The 18,060-nt window shown below is 48.0% G+C and overlaps 1 protein-coding gene across 1 annotated transcript in view; it reads right to left on the reverse strand.

Moving 5' to 3' along the window:
- Positions 1–18,060, reverse strand: part of Scml4 (Scm polycomb group protein like 4) — a 115,166-nt gene that overhangs the window by 14,062 nt on the left and 83,044 nt on the right. The window contains exons 4-5 of the mRNA XM_036168981.1: positions 17,450–17,650; positions 13,889–14,083 (exon numbers count right to left, since the gene is read on the reverse strand). Coding sequence (XP_036024874.1) covers positions 13,889–14,083; positions 17,450–17,650 — 396 coding nt within the window. The remainder of the gene's footprint in view (positions 1–13,888; positions 14,084–17,449; positions 17,651–18,060) is intronic.

The raw sequence follows: 18,060 nt of genomic DNA on the forward strand, positions 1-18,060 counted from the left end.
GTCCTGACAAACCCTGCTCCGACATGCTCACTACTATCAGTGAGCGTGTAGGAAGAGAAATACGCAAGAGCACTGGCAGCAGACTGAGATCTTGCCTCGGCAGAGAGGGATCAAAAGACAGGTTCTTCCATGTTTAGAAGGAACAGTGGCTATCTTTGCCCTTCATCACTTGGAAATAACCCCCTCCCCCCAAAATCAATAGTTTTGCTTGTGAGCTGTACATGTGACCAATGGGGTGAGTGTATGTGTGTGTGTGTGTGTGTGTGTGTGTGTGTGTGTGTGTGTGTGTAAAGGTACAGATAAATCACGGACAAAAAGAGGAAACCATTCTACCCTCACAGAGTCAAAACCATATCTTTTTAGCTTCATGGGTCCCACTGCTGGGGACTTCCATGGAGACTGCCTGGAAACAAAGGCCTTCAAGACCTAAGGACATGGCAGTAACTTGGTAAATTTTGCAGGTGCAAAAACATCTATTTTAGCTCTGGAGAGATGGCCCAGCAGTTAAGAGCACTTGCTGCTCTTCCAGACAACCTGGGCTCAATTCTTAAAACCTATGTGTTGACACACAACTGTCTGTAGCTCCAGGTCCAAGGGAACCAACACCCTCTTCTGGCCTCTGCAGGCACCAGGCATGCATGTGGTGCACAGACATACATGCAGGCAAATAACCCATACACATGGAATAAAATAAAACAACCTTGTATTGTAGAAGATAAACAGTTTCATGTGGATAATGATTTACCTTAAGATAGTAAAAACAGCAAATTAAATTTAAAGCAAACAAATAGAGATTTGAGCAGAAATTAATTTAATAGAAAAACACCAGGAAATAAAAATAGTGACAGCAAAAGCTGGTTCTTTGAAAACACTAAGAAAATTCACACTTCTTTAGATGACCTGACAAAAATACAGACAACTCAGGTCACCAGGTTCAGAGATACAGAGGTATTTCTCTCAACCTTCCAGGAATGAGAAAAGTTAAAGTATGTGATAAATGACTGTAATTAATTAGGTAATTTGAATGAAATGGCAAATTGCTGGAGCTGACTCGAATTGATAATCTGTATAGTACAGACCTGTAGGAAGAGACTGAATTAGCAATTTAAAAAATTACCCACAAAGAAAGAGAAAACACAAATGATTTAGAGGCAAACTCTACCAAACATTTCAAGATTTAAAAAAAAAAAAAATACGATTTTTCACAAATTCTTCCAAAAAAGTAAAAGAGGAGAGAATGTTTTCCAACTCATTTTATGAAGCTGGTGTCGCGTTGACCCCAAATCCAGATGACACCTAGGAAAAGAGAATTCCAGGCAATGCTCCTGATCACAAGGACACAGAAATCCTCCCCCAGTACTAACAAGACTGAACCTGATGGCATTCAGGGAGAGTTACACCAACCAAGGAGGAATTGAGAGGTAATTCAACATCCAAAAATAAATTAATATGCCATGCTGAGTGAGTACAAAAGAGCAAAGACTACATGATCACCTCAAAGGATGCAGAAAAACCTGGGACAAAACCTCGTCAGTCAATACCGGGACAGAAGGGAATCTCCTAACAAAGGCTCTGTGAAAGTCCACAGGTGGCATCCAGGCTGTGGGAAAAGATTGGATGCTGTTCCCTTGGCCAGCACTTCAGCCATCAGCTTTCTGCTGGAGGTTCAGCCATGGCTGAAATTTTTGCTAAGAAAAAGCAAAGACAGTCTTCCAGATTGGGAAAGGAAGTAAAATGACCTGTGTGCATACAAAGGCCTCAGGAACCCAGTTTTAAAATTATGGTAATTCATAAATTATCAGCAAAGTTGTAGGATGCAAAATCAATACACAAAAGTCAATTGTATTTCTATATACTTCTACTAAACAATCTGAAGATGAAGTTAAGAAAACAATTCCATACAATAAGATTAAAACAGTGAAACACTTAAAACCAAATCGAACAAAAGGAAATCTCAATTTATGAGCTGGAAAAATACACAACACTGTTGGAAGAAAATGCAAATGAATGGTGAAATACTATATTCATAGATTTTTTATCATTAAGGTGGCAATACACTAAAAATATTCAACAAGATCAACACAATCCCTGTTAGAATCCTCTCTAATTTCTTTATTGTAATTAACACTCCTGGGAAAATTTTCATGGTAAGGTCAAGGAGAAACACTTCCGGCCTAACACACTCAAGGCCTCAGTAGCACAAAGCTCCCCAAACAGACAACAAGAAGTGTTGCAAAGAAATCAGAGCTCTCACATACTGCTCATAAATTAAGAGTGGCCACTTTGGAAAACAGACACATAAGGCAGAATTACCACATGACTCAGAAACTGCACTCCTGGGTGTGCGCATAAGGCAAATACAGTCATTTTTCCGTACAAAACCCTGTGCGTGAGTGTTTACAGTAGTGCTGTTCACAGACGGAAGCAATACACATGTCTACTAGCCGGTGAACGGATTACACTATACAGGGACTATCTCAGCATGGGAAGAGGGAAGAGCCGACGCCAGCCACAGCGCAGATGCGCCCTGAAGCATTATGCTCAGGGCGAGAAGGTCGCAAAGCGTCGCATAGTCGATGGCTCTATGAACACGGGTGCTCAAGACAAGCATCTCTCGAGCAGCTGCCTAGGGCTGGTGGTTTGGGGAAGAAGGTGATACCTAAAAAACACGTGCTTTCTTCTTGAGGTGACGGCAATAACCTGCACTTGGCTAGGGTAACAATGCACACCTCCTGGAACTGTACCTTAAATGGGTGGATTTGGTGATACATGGACTAAATCCCAATACAGCTAGTTTTGAAGAGGCACAGTGGTTTGCAGACTGGAAGCTATGGTCAAACTCCTAAGAGCTTTGCAGCCAACTTTGACAACACTGTCCTGGTCACTAGGACACAGAAGGGTGGGCACGCTAAGAAGGAACATTCACACCTGCTGAGTACATCCTGTAGGCCAGTAAGGCTGTAACGCCAGGGAACAGAAAGGCAGCCTGTGTTCCCTTTACTGGGAAGTCCTCATAGCCGGTCCTTCCCGGCAGGTGCTTTGGTGTATGTGAAGTGGCAATAGTTCCTTCCATAGAGCTTGGCATAGGGGCGAGCTCAATAACATTTACTGGGTAAACACTGAGCCCGTGTTAGCAAGAACACGGCCATTACTCAGAAGAGTAATGCATTAGCTCATGTCGTAAAGTGGGGACATGGAATTTCAAGTAGACTTGTGACAAACAATGACAAAAATGATCGCAAGTTCCAGGCCTGCCTAGGCGACTTAGAAATCCTATCTCAAAATAAAAAGGAAACCAAAAGAAACAAGAAGAGGGCTGAAGCATAGCGCGGCGGTTCGGCACACGGCTGACAAGGGCAAGCTCTGATTTTAACCTTTGTACGGCCAAGAAATAAAAAGCAAAGGACTGACAGAGCAAATCGGCTGGAGCCTGATTAAAACAGCTTTCCTCGTGTGCATCAGGGCGAGTGCTACGCAGCATACCAAGTGGGAAATGACTAAAGCCATTCTGGGTTGTTTTGTGCCACGAACCTGAAAGGCACTGAGCAACTGGCTCGGCATTCCCCTGGTGTAGAACGTGGCCTCTGGCAGGACAAGCCACAGATTTAGATAAAACGGGGGATGAAGCATTCATCACAAACTAGATAGCTGAAAACGACAGCTGCCTTCCTCCCATGCTCTGGAAGCCCTGAGTGGAGGTGGCAGAGGGCTGAGTGTAGGGGAGGGGCCTCTCACAGGTTTTTGTGGTCACTCACGACCTGGGCATTCCCTGGCTGCAGGAGCAGCCCTCCAGGCTCAGCTTGTGTTCTCCCTGCGGGCACTGTCTGTACCCATCTCCTACAATGCAACGGGACCTCATCAACCATTGATAGGTCATTTCAGTAAAGACCCCAGTTCTGAATAAGGACCCATTCACAGGTGCTAGGGGAACACACGCCATTTGGGAGGGACACAGTTTGGCCGAGGACTAGTAAATGAGTTTTGTTGGTGCTATTTTTTTAAAGATTTATTTATTTTATGTATACGAGTGCTCTATCTGCATGTACGACTTTATGCCAGAAGAGGGAGGGTATCAGATCCCACTAAAGATGGTTGTGAGCCACCATGTGGTTGCTAGGAATTAAACTCAGGACCCCTGGAAGGGAGGTCAGTGCTCTTAACCACTGGGCCATCTCTCCAGCCCCTGTTAGTATTTTTAATATAGAATTTCACTCAGTAGCCCAGACCAGCCTGGAACTCACAATGTAGCCCAGGCTGGTATTGAAATTCTGCCGAGTGCATAAAGTGATCAAACATGGCTTTTGATTTTTTACGGCCATGTATTTTAGTATATATCCATAAAATACAATTAGCAAATCAAACAATGATATCATTGATGAGAGGCTTGTTAAAAAGGAGTTGATTGAAAGGGCTATCTAGAGCAATCAGCTCTCTAGGTATTACTCAGACAGTAAGAATTGGGAAGGTGGCATGTCAGCATTGGGACCACCTGAGCTAGATCCACCTTTGTCCTCCACAGCCAGTAACTGAGCTTCTTACTGGGATGCTTCCCTTGGGGCCTGGAGAGAGGGCTCAGTGGTTAAAGAAGACCTAAGCCCAGTTCCCAGCACCCCACTGGATGGGTTTGGAATGGAGGACCACAGAACTGTCTGGACTCTAGTTCTAGATCTGATGCTTCTTCTGTATGCACATGCACAAAGCTAAATATATACACATACATAAAAATGAGATAAAAAAAAAAAAACATCCCCAAGGGATTTTACAATCTCCCTCATAGCTAGGCCACTGTGCTACAAAACTATTGCTTAAAATTCTCTCTTACACGTAAGTCCACTTGTTCTTGCTTTGTTGTAAAAGATGGCTGGTGGATACCCTTTGCGCTACTCAATGCCATGAGGTCATTCAACAGACAGGTAGATGGGTTACAAGTAGGCAGGACTTCTAGTAACTTACACACTTAACTGCACCGTGACATACATTTATCATCTGGATCCACCATTTAAAGTGGGTGCAACAGAGGAAGAAAGCTTTCCTGGCAGAGAGAACTAACGACCCTTTTAGTTCTGTGGCAGTCAAAAGTGTGAACAGCAGATGGGGCCAGCAGACCTGGAATCATCCAGAACACAGTCCCAGAGATTGCACCTCCCTTCCACACAGATTCCTGACAAACCACAGGCCTGGCAGGTAACACGGCCAGTGTTATTCCTTCCTGGGTCCTCACAAAGCTCTTCTTATCTGAAATAAGCTCTCCGGTCCCCAGTGAGAAAATCCAGCCTAGGGCTGTAGAAAGTGGAGCTGGGCAAGGCAGGGTGAGGCAGGCCTCAGGCACATTGCAGGCCCTGTTGTCCATCTCAGAGCCCAGAGAAACCACTTGTAAATCACTCTGTGTCTCCTTGAGAGAGAACAATAGCCTACTTCTGTGTACCCACAAGAGCTTGCTTCTACAGAAGGGAAGTGCGTCCATCTCGTGCCCCTTTGGGGGTTTGAGTGTCTGAGGAACTTTCTGGAGAGCTTTGTTTTCCTTTTTCACCATTGTGATCTGTTTGGGGACTGAGGTTTCCTTGGCTGCTGGGTATAAAAGCCTGTCCATGGATGAAGCCAAAGAAATCTCTAGAACAGGAAGGGCCTCCTTGACCTGTGAGGAAAAATTTCCTCCCTCTGCCTGCCTGTGGCCTGGGGCACAGTGTGTGTGGGGTCCCTTCCAGGATCACTGTGGGCAGACCACTCACTCCACTGTCCTAGAGGGTTCCACAGGGGAAAGAGCAGAAGGGAGAGGGAGCAGAGAGGGAGAGAGAGTCCCAAAGCAAGGCAGGCCTGTGTGCAAAGCCGATATGTAGAGCAAGTGTTAGCACTCTGTTTAAGGCACAGTCTTGGTTGCTACCAGCCAAGGGAGCTTGGGCCATTGATTTACTCAATAAATCAGACCAGTATTCTCTAATGAAGGCCTGACTGAAATGCAGCAAAACGCTTCTCACACAATACCTCTCCATCCAGAGATGCCCAGAGACTCCTGACTGAGACGCTATTCTAACATTCCTACCCCCTGGTCTACCCCATCGCCACACACACACACACACACACACACACACACACACACACACACTCCACCTCACCTTATTTCTCTCACATCAATCATAACTTCCCAGTTGAGGGAGCAGCTGTACAGAGTGAGCCCTTGGTAGAGTTATTAACGCTACCTTCCCCCAGGCTGAAAGCCACAGCCTTTCTTGATGGATGGCCTGGCCCTTTGCAGCTCTGCCTAGTTCCTGGTCAGTGTCCAAAGGGTTTCAATGAGAACAGCTTGACCTGGCTACACTAGGAGCTGCCAGCACTTCAGATCCCAGTCTCAAAGCCCAAGAGAAAAGGCTGGACTGAAGCCGGCCATGCACAGCTTCCAGAGCTCTGAGGAACCAACCAGGGAGGCTTAGCCCGGTAGCTGTTCCTAGAGAGAAAAGCCTGGAGTCCCGGAGCACAGCGCAGGAGGCCTGAGGCAGGCTGGAGACAGGGCCAGGAAGGGAAGGGTTGGGGGCTCACCCTTCTCCCCTCAGCCCAGACACAGGTGCCTCCCATCCTACCTGGGTGCAGAGTCCTTTTCCTCGTGTTTAGCCCACACTCCTGGGGCTGCAGCTCCTAACATGTGACAGATGCTGTGGGAGGCAGGGGGCCTTCTGTGTGCCCTAAGGGACTCAGAGGTAGCAGAAACCAAACACCCTCCCTTCCACTCCAGCTCTGATTTGAGGAGGCTCTGGTCGCAGATTTTCTGTTCAGGCTCAGTCCCGCCCTTGTTCTTACAGATAAGCAATTCTCGTTTTCCCTTAGGGCCTCAGTGGCCTTGTGTCTTGCCTTCCTGGTTCAAAGGGCACCAGGACACACCACCCACAGGCGGAGCATTTCATTCGCTTCAATTACATTTTCCATTAACTGAGTCTCCGGCCAGTATAGATTTTTCTCCTTTAGCCTACCCCAGCCTGGCCTGAGGATCAACCTTGACTCCACTCTGGTCCATTTTGGTTCATTTACATTTTCCCCTCCTCTAAGGAGAGGCCCAGAACCAGCCATCACGTTTAACGCCTGACACCTGAATTTCCTTCATTCTCCGGCACGCTTCTAGTTTGCCTGAGACTTTGTTCTAAGCTATGGATTGCTTTTCCTTCTTTGGAAAGTTGGACCAAAGACATTTCTGACTGAAGTCAGCTGTTTAGAATAATAAATTCCCTTTGGGCTTCAAAGAGGAGAGCAGGCTCCATGACCACCTTCCAGGGGATCTGGCGGCTCTCCCAAGCCTCTACCCGAAGTGCATGGGAAACAGTCCCGGCTGTGCTTCCTCAAGGGCCCCATGCTTTGTGCTCTTTTATAAACTGGGGGGCTGCAGAGATGATTCAGTCAGCAAAGTGCTTGCTGCACAAGTGTGAGGACATGAGTTAGATTCCAGTACACACACTCACACTCATGCACACACACTCATGAGCACACACACACAAGTACACTCACACACACATACACATGTACACACACATACACACATACACACACATACATACACACATATACACACACATATACACAATACACACATACACACACATACACACATGCACACCCATATACACACATACACACATACACACACGTACACACACATACACACACACACACACACACACACACACACACACACACACACACACACACCAATTCCCAGGGCTTGCTGGCCAGCCAGCCTAGCAAAGTAATGAGCTCCAAGTCACTAAGAGACTAAGAAAATGAGGTGAGCAGGCTAGAGAAACACCTCAGCAGTTGAGCAGCAGCTCTGGAGGGCCACATGTGCTCAGCACCCTTCACAACCTCCTGCTGTGAAGGCCTAGACTTGACTTTACGGGCTCTACCTTAGTGAAAGGGCCACCATCTCAGACCACCTGCAGTACCCAGTTCCAGAAAGGACCTCAGGAATGTGCCATGATGACTGGAACGGAGACAGAGGAGTATCCTCCAAAGACATCCTGTCTGCTGTTTAGGCCCTTGAAGATATCTAGATAATCCTGCTGAGCAGTCCAGATAATCCTGTTCATTGGGTTGTGCTTCCTCGACAAAAGCTTCAAATGTGGTTTCGCGCCCAAAGTCTAGACCAAAAGTTTCTAAAAAATCACCTTGCCCCTTCTACCCAATCCCAAGTTGCTAATTCCCAGCTTGTGTTTTTTCCCTATAAAAACCCTCTACACCTGGGCTTGTGGACGCTGCCACATTTCCTTCCATCTGCCGTGCAGTGGCCCAGGTTAACCTGAACAAAAGGACCCTTATGTGCTTGCATCGGAAACTGGCTCCTTGATGGTCTCTGGGGGTTCCCCGAAATGGGTACAACACTGCAACCAGCTCCAGGAAATCCGGTGCCCTCTCTGGACTCCCAGGGGACCTGCACTCACATACATATGCATACAATTAAAAAGAAAAGAAATCTTTTCTTTTAATGAAGACTCCCAATGTCGACCTTTGACCTTCATATATACTGCATACATGTGCATCCGTATGCACACAACTCAACCCCTGTCTTAGGGTTTCTATTGCTGTGATAAAACACCATGACCAAAAGCAAATTGGAAAGGAACCGGTTATTGGGCTTACACTTCCACATCACAGTCCATCACAGAAGGAAGCCAGGACAGGAGCCCCAGCAGGACTAGAACCTGGAGTCAGGAAAAGATACTGAGGCCGTGGAGGGGCGCTGCTTACTGGCTTACTCCCCATGGCTTGCTCAGCCTGCTTTCTTACAGAAAACCCACCAGCCCATGGATGGCACCACCCACCATGGGCTGGGCCCTCCTCCATTAATCAGTAATTAAGAAAATGCCTATAGGTTTGTCTACAGCCAGATCTTGTGGGGGTATTTTCTCAATTGAGGCTCCCTCCTTTCAGATGACTCTAGAGTGTGTCAAGTTGACATAAAACCAACCAGTACAGCCCCACCCCACACATCCTAAATAAACTATATACATACACACACCAAATAAACTTGGGAAAAATTGAAAGCAGCCCTTATCAGTGAAGAAGCAGGTGTTCAGCTCTGTGGGTTCCAGGGTAGGAGGTGTCAGGGACACAGACTGATTTGGATCAACCTGTTTTTTTGTTTTTGTTTTTGTTTGTTTGTTTGTTTGTTTTGTAAGTCATCTTGAATCGGGGAAGGGCTCATGAGCACAGCTAATGTCATTTCTTCAAGGTTGACTCAGAAAGGAACCAGCTCTCTCCTCTTTGAGGAAGGCTTCTGGTCCTGAATGGAATAAGATGTTAAGAGAAGACTGTTTTAGTTTTGGTTTGGGCTAAGGCCAGAAGACAGCAGCCATTTGGAAAGCTTTGCAAAAAGAGCTGGTGGAACTCTCTGTGGTGGCCTGAATGAAAACAGCTCACATAGGCTCATAGGTTCGCACGCTCGGTTCCCAGTTGGTGGAACTGCCTGGGAAGGATTAGGAGGTGTGGCCCTTTGGGAGGAGGTGTGTCACTAGGGGTAGGCTTTGAGGTTTCAGAAGACTCATGCTGTTCCCAGTGTGGCCTCCTGCTTTCAGTTTGAGATGCGACATCTCAGCTGTTCCTGCCACCATGCCTTTGGTCTGCCATCACAGACCCCACATTCTGAAACCATAACCCCAATTAAATGCTTCCTTGTATATGCTGCCTTGGTCATGGTGTTCTATCAGCAACAGAAAGTAACTAAGACACTCTTCTCCTTTGTCACAGCATGGAAGACCCCGGTGTTACCAACAAGTGGTACCCAACGTTTCTTTTCTGTTTTGCTGAAGTGTCATGGATGCTAAGATCTGCTTCATTGACTTGGGACAGAAGGCAAAAGAGGACCAGGTCCCACTTTGTAGCTCCATGGTGACAGATGACTACAAGCAGTTCTGCTCAAAAGCCCTGGAGGTCACCTGCAGCCATGCCACTAAGTATACAGTAAAGTTACCAGAAAGATAGCTTTTGTATTGGAGCACACCTCCACCTTTTCAGTATCCTTTACTGTCCCATGTGGGAGCTGGCAGAATCAGACAGGTATATGGCTGCCTTTGGGAAGCCCCAGGGCCAGTAGCCAGGGCTCACAATGGTCACATCATCATGTACAACTGCACCAATCTGCAGAAAAAAGAACATGTCACCATGGCCTGGTGAAAGGCCGACTTCAGGTCCCCTGGATGCCAGAAGAACCGAATCTCAAAGTGGGCTTCACCAGCAATTCACTCATGGTGATTGTGGGGCAAACACATCCCCAGTCATGGATCCTGTAGATAAGTGTCAGGCCCTGTGCTTTGAGGGTCCCCATTGCATTCCCCCATTAATCATGTTCATCAATAAATATTATATCCTACACACACACACACACACACACACACACACACACACACACACAGAGAGAGAGAGAGAGAGAGAGAGAGTCTCCAATTTTTCTCCAGTAAATGATTATCCACATTTAGTGTGTGAACAAGACTGAGACTGATCAGAAGGTTGACTAGAAGCCAAATTATGAAGAGAAGTATCTGTCTCTTTCCAATGGCTTTAACATGGTCGCATGAATAGTTTGGTCTCTATCCTCTGGAGCTTGGGCTATACACTCAATTACTCTCTGAGTCCCTTGGAAAACCCGAAAGACCACAGTCAGCTGGCAGAGAAAAAGAGGAGTACCCTGCAGAGGTCAGCATGTGTGCTGAGATTGTTGGGGAAAAATATGTATGTTTCTTAAGAAACAGAAGTGGCCATCTGGAGAGAGCTGCAGAAACACCTTAGGTCAATGCTGTAGGGCAGGCTTCATCCTGGTACTCCCCTGTGATCTCACCACCCAGGAGTCATAAGGACCACAAGTTCTAGATCCTGCCTGAAAAATCCAGGGTTGGGGGAGGTGGTTCAATACTTGCCTAGCATGTCCAAATCAAGGCTGTGACATCCCAGGACCAGAGAGAGAGAGAGGAGAGAGAGGAGAGAGAGAGAGAGAGAGAGAGAGAGAGAGAGAGAGAGAGAGAGAGAGAGGAGTTGCCCCCCCAAAAGAAATGTAGATACCTGCCTAGAAGAGAGCAGCAAATATCAAGAAGCATGTGGGTGCGAGATGGTAAGGTGACCAAAGAGCCCACTCAAGAGCAATCAAACACTTGCCAGAAACAGAGAACAAATGCCAACCTACAGCAGAGCATAGCTGTCCCCTTCCTTTCCTCCTCCCCCACAAGGCTGTGAGGGGTTCAAAAATAAATCAGGATTTGCCGGGTTTGGGAAGGATGGAGAATCCAACCATGCCCACCTTCACCACCACAGGCAGGTGACCTGTAGGAAGCTAAGCTGGAAACCAGCAACACAGGAGTAAATCTCTGAGGGAAACTCCGTTAGATATCACTCACACCCACCCAAGGAACATTAGCTGTTGAATAAGAACATTTTGTACATGAAAGGAACAGGAAAAGTCACAAGATTTGTCCTAAATTTCATCTATAGTCAGAAAAGAGCTGGTCCAGAGGGCAGACTTCCAGGACAGTGGAAAACACCAACTGTGTGCTCCTGGGCATGTCCTATGGGTCTCTGTTTGTTCAACCCAACCAGGCAAAGGTTTGAGAAATGAAATCATGTATCTCTGCTAGTCTCATGTCAAGATCTTGTAGAACATTAACGCCATGTGTCACTGAGCAAACTATGGTTTGGAGGCGATAGAAAGAATACTCTGTATCCACATCTCCAGCTTCTTATTTGATGTAGGAAGTACAGGCCCGGAGAATCAAGAGAGGACCGTTTGTAGTTCACACAGAGGCATGAAGAAAAGCATACAGGTATATGGCCTCTGCCCACACTAATAATACTCAGCTACTTTTCTATGTGAATGGACAAACTTCTTCCTTCTTCCAAGGTCTATGTGGGATCAAAACAAAACTGTACTCAATGTTCTTATAGTATCCATGAGACCCTGTTTGAGGGATCTAAATGAGTCCTTCCCTACTCTCCTCTTGGGCTTGAGATACAGCCTCTTATTCATTCACTCATGTTTAAGACAGCATCACTGTGTAGCCCAGGCTTGCTTCGAATCACCCTGCCTCCACTTCCCAAGCGATATGTTTCAGGAATGTGCCAGCACACTGGCCCTGACAGATAGTCATCTTTATTGTAAATATTTTATATTCTGCTCTAAATTTGTGAGCCCAGACCTACAGATGAAGCATTTTTTTTCATGATTTGTATTTTTATTCCTCAAAAAGTTTCCTAAATGATACCTTTCCAAGACAGGGTCTCACATAGAGCTTTGGACAGAGGCAAGTTTGACAACTGATTTTAGAATCCTGATTAGTGACAGTGTTCATTGTCCACGTGACAGACTCTAGAATCACCTGGGAGATGGGGATGAGGGTGTGCTAGGCAGTTTTATGTCAGCTTGACACTAGCTAAAGTCATTTGAAAGGAGGGACCTCAATTAAGAAAATATCTCCATAAGATCAGGCTGTAGGCAACTCTGTAGGGCATTTTCTTAATTAGTGATCAATGGTGGAGGGCCCAGCCCACTGTGGGTGAGGCCATCTCTGGGTTGGTGGTCCTGGCTTCTGTAAGAAAGCAGGCTGGGCAAGCCATAAAGAGCAAGCCCATCCATGGTCTCTGCATCAGCTTCTGCCTCCAGGTCCCTGCTCTGAGTTTTTGTTCTGGCTTCCTTCAGTGATGGACACAATGTGGAAGTGTAAGCCAAATAAACCCTTTCCTCCCCAACTTGCTTTTTGGTCATGGTGTTTCATCACAGTAATGGAAACCCTAAGACACAGGACATGCCTGTTGGGATGATCTTACACTACCTGATGTGAGGAGACCCATCTCAGCTGTAGATGGTACCATTCTCTAGGAGGAAGTTGATGGTGTGCATAAGGTGAAGAAGGGGAGCTGAGCCCTCACACAGTGTTAATCATTCTCTGCTCCCCGACTTCAGGCCCAATCTAATCAGCGGCTTCAAGCCCCTGCCTCTGGACTTCCCCACCATGATGGACTCCATCCTGGAACTGTGAGCCAGAACCAGCCTTTCCTCCCTTCAGTTGCTTTTGTGAATATTTGAAGGAAACCAAGGCAAAGCAAACACCCTGATCCTGGCTCTGCTCTGTTTCCCGTGTTCTTTTCCTAGATCAACAATGCCACTTTCAGAGAAAGAAAAAAGTCAAGATGTCCCTTGAGATTCTTGCTGAATCCTGCAAATCCATGAATTTAGTTTGCTAAGTAAGGAAGGTACACCTGCCATTGGTATCTACAGAGGCAGACAATGCTGAGGCATTGGCCTCCCTGCCCTGCCCACTGGCCATTTATTCAACCTGGCTTATTCTGTGGCCATGGTACCCAAGTTGCTCAACCTTTGGTTACTTTCCATCCTGTGATAAGAGGTAAACACCAGCTCTCAAAGGAAGGCATATTTGATGCATAGCCCAATCAAATTCCTTCAGTGTAGGATCTTAGTTAAGTAGCTTCTTCAAGCAGATAAACATGGGAGACTCCACACAGGAAGACTGCATCTGCCCCATCAGCCTATGTTCTTTGGGATTGCTTAGTTCCTTGGTTTCAGAGTCCTTCAATTACTGAACAATGAAGAGCAGTTACCCAGAGTTCCCTTATAGTAGGGAGAAGAAAATCACTTGGAAGATGCAATGTGGTGTCATAGTCTAAATTCCAAGCACGCAGGCAGCAAAGCTAGAGTGTCAGCTCTCAGAAGCCGGAGAGACCATGTTTCCCTGGAGTATAGGCTGGGAATAGTCTAGACACCTGAGTCCCAGTCAGTTGGGAGTCCTCCTGGGAGCCCAGAGAAATGGGCCTGGGCCTCCAGAGGACACAGCGCTCCTCAGCAGCTGCCTCATCTGCCAACCTTGATGAAGGGCGCCTGCAGCAGGAAGAAGCAAGTCCACCTCACCTGACTCTGTCCTCCCATCCTCTCTCTCCTGGGTCTTCTCAGAGGCACTGAGGCTCCCGGGGTAGGGCAGGTGGCTGAAGAGGTTGTCACATAGGAGACTGCGGCACAGTTTGGTCAGGAAGCGGAGGACATAGCCCACACTGTTCACCACGGGCAGACTCCTCAGGTGCTGTTTTCCATCAAAGGAAGCAGAGACTGGAAAACCAGAAAGAGCAACTCAGGGCTGGCCGCAGAAAGCAGGAAGGGCGGTTGATTTCCCTTTTATCTGTGAGTGGGCTGCATGGGAAGTCTCCCTAAGGCCCTGTTCCCACTCTAGGGTCCTACCCCAGACAGCACACTGCTTGAGTTATCATGGCCCTCTATCTCCTCCTCTCCTTGATTTTCATGACGGTGGCTGCGGCTCTGACCAGTTCTGCTCAGATATGGAGACCTGTCCATCTGTTTGCATTTGTCTGATGGGTTTTTTTTCTCACAGCAGGAGTCATGGGACTGGGGCCAGGGGAGAAAGACTACAGAGACAAAGAACCCTTCACGGAACACTGAACAGGAGCCACGTCATACCTACAGGGCACTTCTGGGGGGTTGTGAACTTTCTACACTTAGTGTCCCACGCCCTTACACTCTGTCCTCCATATTCTGTCCCTGGGCCCAGCCACTAAGCCTGGGTTACCAAGCCACTAGATCTGCCCACTCCCAAGGGTCTCGGGGTGTTTGGTACAACTTCCTGACCGGAAGAGCGGCAAATCCCACATATCACACATGATTCCTCTGTAAGGAAAGCTTGTCTCATCCCCCAATCGTTCTTTACTCAGTCGTTTTGTTAAGCTTGGTGTGATTCCAGGATACATGTTTTATGTCCCGTCTTGTTCCTCACATTGTCCCAGCTTTCATTTTGGGAACTCTCCTGGGTTGACTCCTGGGTCCTTCCAATTCAACACTTTTTGGTTTGGGGCACTTCGGTATATTCCAGGTCCAGCCCTAGAATTAGTCATTCTCCAACTGGCCTGCTTCCTCTTATGAATGAAGGATGCAGAGAAACCCAATCAGAGAACCGGGTGAGCTCACTGCTCCTGAGTGTCAGTAATTTTAAACCCTCCAAGTGTGCAGAGCATTGGAAGTGTGGATGTGTGCTCGCCTGGTGTAATTGTGTATCTGTTGATATTTGGAGTCCATCCCTATCCATGTCTGAAGGAGGAGGTAGATACAGACACCTGAGCTCGCCCTGAAGTCTTCAATTCTACATGACACTTGTCACCAGAGGATCCCAGGGGGATTCCAGGGGAAGCCCTCAAGAGAAGAATCTTTAATGCAGGGCTGGAGAGATGGCTCAGTGGTTAAGAGCACTGACTGCTCTTCCAGAGGACCAGGGTTCAATTCCCAGCACCCACATGGCAGCTCACAACTGTTGGTAACTCCAGTTCCAGGGACTCCAAAACCCTTATAGACATACATGCAGGCAAACACCAATGCACATAAAATAAAGATAAATATTTAAAGGGGGGCTTTCTAGAGCAACACCGGGTTCCAGCTCTAGACAGTAACCAAATCAAGAAGTGGTGCCAGTTTCCAGAAGCACTGAGCAGTCTCTCGCCTCACAGCCCCTCACCCAAGAACTGTACCCCAGCTCCATGTGAGGGACACACAAGGACACCTCAGAGAGGACATCCTGCTTTGACCTAGGCTCTCTCCCCCCCCCCCAGCAACCCTAGCGGGTAGCCTGCTGATTTGCATTGTATGCCCTGAAGGTTGGCCGATTGCAGCGGCTGTTATTGTTAGTTTTTATTATAACCAGACACCAAAAGATTCCATTTTTCAATTTGACTAGGCCTGTGGAACCCATTTGCACATGGGCCTCCTGGCTGGCCTTGAGGGTGGGCAGGAAGGCTGCTGCCCCTTGTTGCAGAAGATGAAGCTAAGGAGAACCCTCGACTGGATTTTTCAGTTCATGTGGCTTCCATGTGGCACTTGTCTTTCATCTAAAACCCCAAGTGGCTCTGGTCCAGGGGCCAGCCACAGAGCTGTCATTGTGCTTATTCCGGACACTTTGCAAATCTCCTATTAGTATGGGCACTGTCTTAAAAGGCTGAGTGATACAGAAACTGGCCCTGAGGTGGAGGGTCTCGGGGACCTCAGGTCTATCCACCAAGTCATGCATGCATGTGTTCTGGAAATATTCATGGGATTGCACACAGGGGGGAAATCCCATCTCTTGCAAGAGGGTGTGGAACTCCTGAGTTCCTAAATTCTCCCTCTTGGGGTTGTGGCTAAGGCACCCTAACAGTCATGCTGGGAGGGATTATGTTGCTTCCTTCAACTCTTAGAGTGTCTGCCGTCCAGGCAGCCTACTTTAGCTGTTGCGGGGTGTTTGGGGAGCAGCTTCTAAATGCAGAGTGGGTACCCCGCTGTTTCTCCCTAGTCCCCCATCTCTCTGGGCCACATTGATGCTGTCCTGTAGCATTGTGGGACCTCCATCATCACCTGGAACATGAAAAGCTACCCCACACTTAATGACCTCAAGGTGGAGGCAAGAGGCGTTGCTCAGCGCTACAGTATTCTCCAAGGCATCAGGAAAAATAGTCCTCTCTGGCTTCCTGGGAATGCCCTCAGCCAATTGGAACTCCACACACATTCTGGTGTGGCCTCTCCCCGGTGCCAAGGCCCTGAGGCCACAGAGGGAGAAGCAGGAAAGCCAGACTCAGGACCAGCTCTCCCAGCTCATGGGCAGGGGGGATAGAGCCTCTAAGACAAGTGACATCATAGAGGAGTACAGAGCAAGGGACCCTCCCTCAGCCCCAGATCTTGAGCCCTACTCTGTAGCAAGGAGCAAGGGAAGAGGATGTTTGAGGGAAAGAAGACATGGAGCAGCGGGGAACTCCAGGAGGTCTGGGACTAGATTCTCCTCCTCTCCTTTGTTCACACGTCTTCCTGTCTGTACATCTGCTGAGGCCCTTAAATATCACCCTGTGTCAGACACATGCACTTGAACCTAGCCAAGGCTCCTCTCTTCCTTTTTCCTCTCCTTCCCATCCCATTCCCTCCTCTCCTCCTCTTTTTTCTCCTTTCTTTAGGTTTTGAGACAGTATCTCACTATGTAGCACAATGTCTTAGAACGCTCTGTAGTCCACAGTGGCCGCAAACTCAAGACACTCCTGTCTCTGCCTCTGTAGTTCTGTGACTCCAGACATGCACCTCCATGGCTGCTTTCCCTGACTTTTACTTGGACATAGGAGCCAGTGGAGGATTTAGGTTGAAGAACAAGTATGATCTTATCTTAAACCCACTCTGGTTGGAACTGCACGTGGATACACTCGAAGGCAGAGGCACAGTGTTGGACACGGGGAGAGGACAGAGGAGTCAGGGGTCATCCAGGAGGTCATTCTTGCTGTCCAGGTCTGGTAGCTGTCTCTCAAGTTGCCCCAGGGAATGCATTCTGCTCACAAGCTCGCAGGGGCCCAGGAGCCCAGCAGGTGAAGGACAGTCTCTGGCTGCCCCCACTGACCCCACCGGGAGACAACTACAGAGAGAGAGCCCCAGCATGCCTCCCACATCCCCATGCCTTACCTGACACCAGCTCACCGCGGTAGCCCTGCTTGACAAGGGAGAAGACCAGCCTTGGCTGGTGTGCACAGTCGATGCACGCCTGCACCGCCTGCTGTAGGACAGCTGCGGGCCGCTCAGGACCCAGGCGCTCAGGAAGCTGCTGCAGCTTTCTCCTCTCCAGGTACGGCCCCGAATCGGCCTGCTTGTTAACGTAGAGGCACACTGTGGGCACAGAGAACAGTGGGGTGGGATGTCCAGTGTTGCAAGCGCATCGGGCATGCAGGCTGCCTAGGCTGGGGGCATCTCAGGCCTGTACCAGGCCCTGGCCTTGGGAAAACTGCAAAGGGCAGACAAGGGACTGATCCTCCTGGTGTAAGAAGATAAAAAGCTGTACTTCCTGATTGTCAGAACTTGCTTGACTGACGACCTCCTGGCAGTGGGCAGGGGATAGTTGGGTCCCCTCTAACTGTGTAAAACTATACAGAAGACAATTACTGTGGCCCATGTGGACAGTGTCTATAAAGCTATTTCCATCTGGGCAGGTACATGACAAAATCTTCCTCTGCTCCTCCAAGGACAGCAGGCCATTTCCCTGTGAACTTGCACCAATAAAAAACGTGGTATGACACTAG

Source organism: Onychomys torridus, chromosome 19 (assembly GCF_903995425.1).
Source record: "Onychomys torridus chromosome 19, mOncTor1.1, whole genome shotgun sequence".
NCBI lineage: Eukaryota > Metazoa > Chordata > Mammalia > Rodentia > Cricetidae > Onychomys > Onychomys torridus.